Source organism: Glycine max, chromosome 15 (genome assembly GCF_000004515.6).
Source record: "Glycine max cultivar Williams 82 chromosome 15, Glycine_max_v4.0, whole genome shotgun sequence".
In the NCBI taxonomy this organism is placed as follows: Eukaryota; Viridiplantae; Streptophyta; class Magnoliopsida; order Fabales; family Fabaceae; genus Glycine; species Glycine max.
The window spans coordinates 14576308-14585246 of NC_038251.2; the positions used below are offsets into that span (position 1 = coordinate 14576308).

An 8939-nucleotide genomic window follows, 5' to 3' on the forward strand; every position below is an offset into this window, starting at 1 on the left:
GCACCTAGCTTTTTGAAGAAGAAGATAGAAGAAGGGGCATTTCTGGTATTTTTAAAAAAATTTGGGTGCACCAGCAATAATGTTGGGTGGACAGTGCACCTAGCATGAGCCAACCCAAACCCATGCAACATTGTTTGGACTACGAACTCCACCCACGCCCAAAGCCCAAGAAACGAGGCCCACGTTGAGACGCGAACAAAGGGTGCAGTTGTTAATTAACGATCTGACTGTGATGACCTTCAATGGATTCAGAAAACTGGAAACACTCTCTCCTCTACCTTATCTTCCTCCTCGCAATTCTCCACCTCACGCAGAACTATTTCTCGCACAAACTCTTCCTCGACAATGAAACGGTGCGCATCAAGAAGAACCCCGACCTCCCCCTCCGGTTCCGTTCCGACGGTACCTTCAAGATCCTCCAGGTCTCTCTCTCTCTCTTTCTCTCTCTTCATTTGATTTCATTTTCGAACTCTTCGAAATGCTTCGTGTCCACGTGGCAGGTGGCTGATATGCACTACGACAGTGGAACTATTGTGACCCGGTGCAAGGACGTGTTGGCCTCCGAGTTCGAGTTTTGTTCTGATCTTAACACAACTCAGTTTTTGAAGCATATCATTCGGGCCGAGAATCCTGATTTTGTTGCCTTTACCGGTACTTCATTAATTAATTTCCTTTTTTACATCGACGCTTAAAGTAGCAACGTAGCAAACCGAAAGGATTGGCGCAGCGGTTGTGTAAGACCCGTTGTGTTCACATCAATGAGGACAATCTATTTATTAAGGGGATAATCCGTGTTCGATTCCCATCTCATGCAAAATTCCCTTGAGGCAACGACAGTTACTCAGTTACTCGCAGTGAGCGGGATTAGTCTATGAGCCATTTGATTGTGTGGGACACCTGTGGTTTCTGACATAAGACCCCAAAATAAAGTAGCAATGTAGCATAGTATTAATTAATTTGTTTTCTTATAAAAAAATAAAATAAAAAGGTAGCATAATTAATTATATCTTTTTTTATCCGCAAAAATGATAGTATATATTAATATGATAAAGCAATACAAGGGGTACTTTTATATATACAAACATTAGTCTCCCATGCAGAGGTTTGGTTCCCTAGTGCAAACTATTCAACACAAATTAAGGAACCAAACTCCAACTGTATAGGTTACATAGATCATCCCAGCACCTAATCCTAATTCCCCCTGATTACAAAACCTTCTCTGATATTGCTGGACCAATAGTAGAAAGGTATGTCATCTAATAAATTTTGATGGATTGTAAGTTGTAACTGTAATCCGGTGCGTGTTGTCTATATGAAAATGTTGTTACGTATGTTTTGGATAATGGTTGTTCAGAGAACAACCAGACTAGTAGTTTTTTTTTTGGTAAATCAATTTTGTTTACTGGGTAATAGGAATCTATGAAGCATCGATACCGACACGGACACCAGACACGACACAGACATATGGACACTTGTAATGTCCAAAATATAGAACGTAGTAGGGGTGTCGTGTCGGTGTCGGACACTCACACGGACACGTGTCGGACACCGAACACGACAAGGGGCTGGAGTGTCCATGCTTCATAGATAGGAATCTTATTGAGAACCATGGAATCTTTGTTATTGATATTGATTTGGACTATCTGAAACGTTACCAAATGATGATGTAGTGTAGAAATAGGTTCTAGGCTCTAGCTTAGGATATAATGGAAGAATTTGATATCTTTGGCTTTCATGTGAAGGTTTTTTATTCCGAACAATAGGGTTTATAGACATCGATGTGCAATTTAAATATTTGACTACCTCGGTTTAGCAATTTCTGGACAGGCTTCTCATAGTCAATCCTAAGCTTGATAAAGGCAGAGGGTTGTATTAGACTCTCAACAACCAGTGTAAAACTAGTCTATATATCTAATAGGGATCATTCAAGAAATTTGGTGTCTAACCAAGCTAAATGGCATATGTGATTGATGTACTTAAAAAAATAAGCGTGGTTGGACAAGAGTAATATTAAGATGGATGATCTCTTGGGAAGTCTTCATGTAGTACCACTTTACCTAGTGGGATGATGCTTTTGTTAGTTGCTATATGGTACTCAGCAGGACAGTTTGTTTTATTAATACTGAAGCTGAACTATTTCCAGTGAGTGTGTCTTGTTATGTTTTTTTTTTCATGTACTTACTGCCTAATTAACATGGATTCAGTTCTTGCAATTAGGAGATAATATTTTCGGATCAAGTTCACCTGATGCCGCAGAATCTCTGTTTAGAGCCTTTGGCCCTGCTATGGAATCAGGACTTCCTTGGGCAGCAGTGTTGGGAAACCATGACCAAGAATCAACTATGAGTCGTGAAGAATTAATGTCCTTAATCTCCCTTATGGATTATTCGGTCTCACAAATCAATCCATTAGATGATGATCTCACTAATTCTTCTAAAGGTGGTATGATGACTAAAATTGATGGCTTTGGGAATTATAACCTAAGAGTATATGGTGCACCAGGGTCCATGGTGGCAAACAGCACTGTTTTGAATCTTTTCTTTCTTGATAGTGGAGACAGGGCTGTTTATCAGGGAATCCGAACTTATGGATGGATCAGGGAGTCTCAACTTAATTGGCTTCGTCGTGTTTCTCAAAAATTCCAGGTAACAACAAAATCTGAATATTGTAACCAGTTGCTAGTCGTGCTCACTTACCATACATTTGCTAATAATCAAACTACTGTTTTTGATGATATTATAAAATATAAAGAGACTAAATGTTATCTACTTATCTTCATATACTTCAATTTTGACATGCTTCTTACCCGTGATTGTGTTCATTGACTTATATTTCTGAGTTATTTTCTGCAAACAAATACATCTTCATAATTTTCTCCTTTTCTTGGTAGTGATCTTATACTTTTTCTACAAGTATATTTTCTATGGGAATCGTGACAGAATATTGTGTATCATGGTAAGCTTTAGCTTTGCTATATAGTATTTATTTAATTGTATTGTAGAAAAGTTGCCCAACGGGAATAGAGCAAAGTGGCATAAATGCATGAAATCATACTATAGCATGCTCAGGAGTGACATAACTCTTCTTTTTATGGTTTTAAGTAGCTCTTTAGTAATGAACAACTGGGTTTTTCAGTAGCTAACTGTCTTTGACTAGAAAAGTTATATAGGGGCAGAGCAGACAGTATTGGTTGCAATAAGTTTAATATTTTTTTCCCACTTCTGTTTTCGCTTTTAGTTTCACTGTGTATCCTCGTAACCTACCTCCTTAAATTAACATTTAACCTAAAAGAGGTTGAATGTTGTAAGAAAAATGTCAGTCCTTTTATCAGCACAATATTATTTACTTCTTATGCAATCACGCACTTCTGTCATTCAGAGGACACAGCCTTTCTATTCCCTTGAAGGAGGTTTCCCAGATGTAGACCCCATTAACATCTTGCAGGTCACACACTAACAGGGACAAAAGCAGGATCCTCTTCATCCTACCGATGCTATTTCCACAACGAAACCCCCAGCACTTGCATTTTTTCACATCCCAATCCCAGAAATTCCACAGCTATTCTACAATGAGATCATAGGGCAGTTTCAAGAGGCTGTGGCTTGTTCGCGAGTAAACTCGGGGGTCTTCCAGACCTTTGTCTCCATGGGAGATGTGAAGGCTGTGTTCATAGGCCACGACCACACCAACGACTTTTGTGGAAACTTGGATGGTATATGGTTTTGTTATGGTGGTGGCTTTGGATACCATGGCTATGGGAAAGCAGAGTGGCCAAGAAGAGCAAGGATTATACTTGCTGAACAGAATGGAAAGAAGTCCTGGATGAACGTGCAGAGAATCATGACTTGGAAACGCCTTGATGATGAGAAGATGAGTAAGATTGATGAACAAATCCTATGGCAGTCTAGATGACCATGCTACTATTACTCCGCTGTTACACATACACACACGATGCATGTTATATCTGTGCTGTTCACTGTATTAGTATTAATGCAGTAGTTTTTACATCTTTTTGTTCATTACTATTTTGTATTCCTCTTGCAATTATGCTTTATATGGTGCTAAACACATTGATTTGTTATTGACTTGTCAGAGTCTGTAAATTGTATTATTCCACGAACTTGGAAACTAAATATCTCATTTGATCAACCGGTGATTGGTTTAAATGGTACATACTTGACTTTCATTAAATAAAGTCTTAAGTTCAATCTTTATATATGGAAAAAGTTTCAGTCTGGAAGTGTTAATTCCATCCTACTGTCGATATTCCTAGTTCAAACAGAATTGTGATTTTGACCCAAAAGAAAATCTTAATTTGAGATCAGTTAAATTGTTCATTGTGCTTCTAATCTACTTGGTTAAAAATGTTTCTGCTTGTGCTGTAGATAAGTGAAGACAGTCACCTTCCACTTGAGTCCCAAATTCGATTCTTGTCTTCCCTTTCGTTAATGTTATGTATTTTAAGCTATGTTTAGGCTGAGAGAATGGAAAAGGCCAATGGAAAGAAAGAAAAGGAAAAGCTAGATCACCAATTCCCCAACTCGATTTCTTTATAGAAAGTATCATGATATTCCCCTATTTTCCTATTATAGAATAGGTGGTTACTTCCATCATCCTACCTTACTCTATTTTGATTCATTGCATGCCAATGGAAGTTGTCTTAGCTATCATTATACTTGCATGACTTTGGTTTAAAGAAGGGTTCCATATTGGTAATTAAGCAATTTGTAATCCCATCATAAATTCCAATCATGTGCACTGATTTTCCGTTTTGAAATAAAGAAAGCTTTCCCACACCCAAAACTGTTTCTCATTAAAAAAAATAAAAATCAGTACGATTCTTCTCCTTCAAAAACTTTCCTATGTTATTTAAGCTGCAAACACTGCAAATATAAGTTGCATTTGTCATTTTTTTTTATCAGGTTACATTTATTCTGAGTTTTATTTATGAGAAAAAGGATCATATATTCACAGTGGAAAAAGTTTTATACCATCATCCAATCATAATCCATCATGTATGATAAATTTAAAAATTAAATCTAATTATGATTAGATAACAATGTAAAAGTGTTTTATACTGTTAGTGCATGACCATTAAACTCTTTATTTATAATTAAATTCTGACAATAATATTTAAGACATGCAACAATTAAAAAAATGTAATATTCAAGTGGGTTTTATAAAAGTTTCTTTTTTTTGTGACATCAAGCATACCTAAAGGGATTTGAATCCTACACCTTCCAATTTTATAAAAATCTCAAATTACCCTTTTCATATTATACCATTCTAAAATATGTGTTCCATAACAGTAAAAAATAGCTTCCGGAATAGATGTTTCATAATAGTAAAAAATAGTTTTGCCTTCTGGAATAAGTGTTTCATAACAGTAAAAAATAGCTTTCGGAATAGGCGTTCCATGATAGTAAAAAATAGCTAATGAAATAAGTGTTCCATAAACAATAAAAAATAGTTTTGTCTTCCAAAATAAGTGTTCCATAATAATAAAAAATAACTTCCGAAATAAACATTCCATAAAAGTAAATAATAACTTCTAAAATAGGTGTTCCATAATAGTAAAAAATAGTTTTGCCTTTCAGAATAAGTGTTCCATAATAGTAAAAAATAACTTCTAGAATAGGCGTTCCATAACAGTAATAAATAGCTTTCGAAATAAGTATTCCTTATTGGTAAAAACATAGTTATACCTTTCAAAATAAGGGTATCATAACATAAAAAACAACTTTTAAAATAGGTGTTTTATAACAAATAAAAGGATAGTTTAATATTTTCAAACAAAATGGAAGTTACAGATATACAAACAGGGGAGTCCAGATTCAAATTCCAGACCTAAGATGAGGAAGAGAATTGTGCCAAAGCCCACTTCTTCCCCAATACCAATATTACCCATGGGCAATTGGAAAAAGAAACTTGCTATCTACACCCTGATTTTTCTAAGTAAACTATATACCCTTTATACCTCTCAATTACCTATTAACACTGGTGATAATAGGATGAAAATAATATTAAGAAACATAGATGTAAGATAAGTGTTTATCATCTTTATTTTAATTTCTAGTCAGTTATCTTAATTTTTAAGTGATATTATATTAAAAAATATATACCTATTCCAGAAGTATATCTTAAAAACTATGATTCATAATTCTAGAAATACATTTCTAGGATAAGTATATGTAATTCTGGAAATATATTTTCAGAATAGGTATATGTAATTTCGGAAATACATTTCCGGTAAGTAAAAGGGGTGTATTTCTTTAAGAAAAATGGTATAACAGATAAATAAGAGGTATAAAAGGGTATACTTAGGAAAATCAGGGTGTAAATAGCAAGAGCCTTGGGAAAATGGCGTTTGAATTTGTGAAGAAAACAACAAAAATGGCGGCAACCAGTGTCACTACTTTCCGCGTTGGATCAGATCTTCGAGGGCTTATTATTCGAATTCAAAGCAAACACGTTGATTTTTCCTTTGTTCGTTTTCTCAATTTTGCGTTAATTTTTTGCTCAGGATACGAAGAGTGGCATTTCGGAGATGCAGTTGCTGCAATCCAACTACAACGCAGAGCTCAAGATGCGCGAATCGCTCCCAATCTCTAGCAACGCCCTGAAAAGAGGTTCGTTACACTACAATGCACAGGTCTGCAAAACTGTACTCGGAGTCCTTGAAGAATCTGGCGGATCAGGAGCTTTGATTGCGAACTTTCGCGACCTTAATTGTGACTGCAATTTTAATTTAAATATAGTTCTTTAGGTGCTTTTAGTATTGTTTTCTAATCAGAATTAGAGTTTTATCTTGGGCGCAAAAACAGTTTGAATTAAAGATTAATACAAGTGAAATTTCAATTCTAACTTGAGAACAGTGTGAAAAGTACTTAACGTGTATGGTACAAGCAATATCATGGATTACGCTTTCGGTTCTTGAAAACTCTTGCCAAAATATTTTGTATTCAACGTGTAATTTTTTTTTTTACATTTTACAAACGAAAAATATCCACTCAACTGTAAATGCTGATTTGATAAATATGCAAGAGTCTTGATAAGATAAAAGTCTAATTAAATATATATAATTCATTTTCACTCTTATTGTGCATAATGAATAAGATAAAGGAATATGATGGGTGGACATTTATACACCACCTGACACTAAGAGAAATAAAGAGATAAAAAGAGAGAGAAGAGTGTAAGTATCACAACTAATATAATATGATAGCATCAGAAAAATAGAGAAATGATTAATGTTAATAGGATGTTTTGTAACAGAAACATGTTCATATATTATTATTCTATGACAAACTACATTACCTTTGCAAATAAGGATTTCTGTGTTTAATAAAATGATTCAATTTTATTTTTATTTTTTTGACTGCTGCATTTTATTTTAATTAATATTTGTAAAATAATATTTTGTTTTTATTTTTATTTTGTTTTATTACATATACAGGAAAAATGCGAATAGTTAATAGCATTACTTTTTACAGATGACTAACATAAAATTATAACTATTAATAAGAATAAAATATCATGAATTATAACTGTATTGTTGGACTATTTATTTACTGAATACAGACTAACATTAACCAATTGTTTAGAATGATTTTTTTGAATATTGTTAAATATATCAACTATGAATATTATGTTAATTTAATTAGAACATTTAACTAGTCAATGAAATTGTAATTGAGTTTTTGTTTTAGATTATCTGTGATAGGTTGAGTTACGTACGCAAATTATTCTTGTTAAAAGGTTTCTATTTTCATGTTACATCATTATAAAAATTGTTTCTTATTAAACAATTTTATCAAATTTGTGAAACCCTATTGTAAAGGAGGGGATAATTATTTTTACATTAAAAATCTTTTTTTCTTTGATTCACGATAGAATATGGTATAATATGTATATACTTAATTATATAAATTTAGAGTGTTTGATTTGATAATCACAACCAGATCATGAAAAAAAAAAATCAAAGTAGCTTTATATTATTTCATAATCGATATGACGATTATAATTCATCACAATGTTAAATTTATAATTTTTTTATTTACATCAAATTTATATAGTTTGTTTTATTAAAAAAGATAAAAAAAAAAAACATTGATGTGATAAGAAAAATATATGTTGAAAAAATATGGTAAAACAATATTTTACGAATAACATAATTGATAAAATATTACCTTTTCAACCTTACTGGGAAAAGCATAGTCCATATATCACATCAAGCAAAATTACTCTATGATCGATATTGACAAATGACACGACCCATGATGTGAGGTTTCTGAACAAAATTTGCAAAAACATTTCCGGAATACGATGGTCGATGTTCAGGGTGTGTCACGACCCAAAGCAGCACACCCAAAAAAGTGTCATCTTAATGGGTGTCAAAAGCTGATCAGGCCCAAAGAAGAAATTTTATCGCCTCACCAAACTAAAAGCCCAGAAAAGATCATGCCATGTTGTGAGGTCTACAGTGGATTGGACCATTGGCCACACCCTCACCACGGGAATATTAATTAGGTTAGATCATGCCTTGTTGTGTGGAATTTTGGGGTATTCAGATAAACTCATGGTTGCTTATTTCGTTTTTTTTTTTTATTGATAAATGTTAATTTTGTTAAAAATATCACTTGAAGAGAATTAAACTTGTGATTTTTCTTCCTTTTTTTTTCCTTTATTCCTTCCCTAATCATTCGAAGAAAAAAAAGAAAGAAAACATGATTTTTTAACAGTTATTAAAAAATTAATAGTTGATATTTACTTGTATATAGACAATAAATATAAATTGGTCAAAATTATTCTTTAATTTTTTTTATCAACAATTAAGATGTTTTACTTTTCTTTTTAAAGTAAATGATTCACTTTAAAGGAGTCGGATACATGTAACATGTTTCAATTGCATTAATTTTTTTGAGTTATATTAATCCTTT

General features: G+C 33.2%; 1 protein-coding gene across 1 annotated transcript; it reads left to right on the forward strand.

Annotated features, from left to right (window-relative positions):
* The first annotated feature begins 242 nt into the window (after positions 1 to 242).
* On the forward strand, positions 243 to 4119 carry LOC100788185 (probable inactive purple acid phosphatase 28). The gene is made up of 4 exons (XM_026125900.2): positions 243 to 422; positions 501 to 651; positions 2218 to 2645; positions 3469 to 4119. Exons 1-4 carry the CDS (start codon positions 243 to 245, stop codon positions 3910 to 3912), a joined length of 1203 nt encoding a protein of 400 aa, XP_025981685.1. The 3' UTR covers positions 3913 to 4119.
* Positions 4120 to 8939: the final 4820 nt, after the last annotated feature.

Coding starts and splice junctions, on each gene's coding strand:
- LOC100788185 (XM_026125900.2), top strand. CDS start 243: ATGGATTCAGAAAACTGGAAACACTCTCTCCTCTACCTTATCTTCCTC. Junction 423..500: donor GTACCTTCAAGATCCTCCAG/GTCTCTCTCTCT, acceptor TCCACGTGGCAG/GTGGCTGATATGCACTACGA. Junction 652..2,217: donor TGATTTTGTTGCCTTTACCG/GTACTTCATTAA, acceptor TCTTGCAATTAG/GAGATAATATTTTCGGATCA.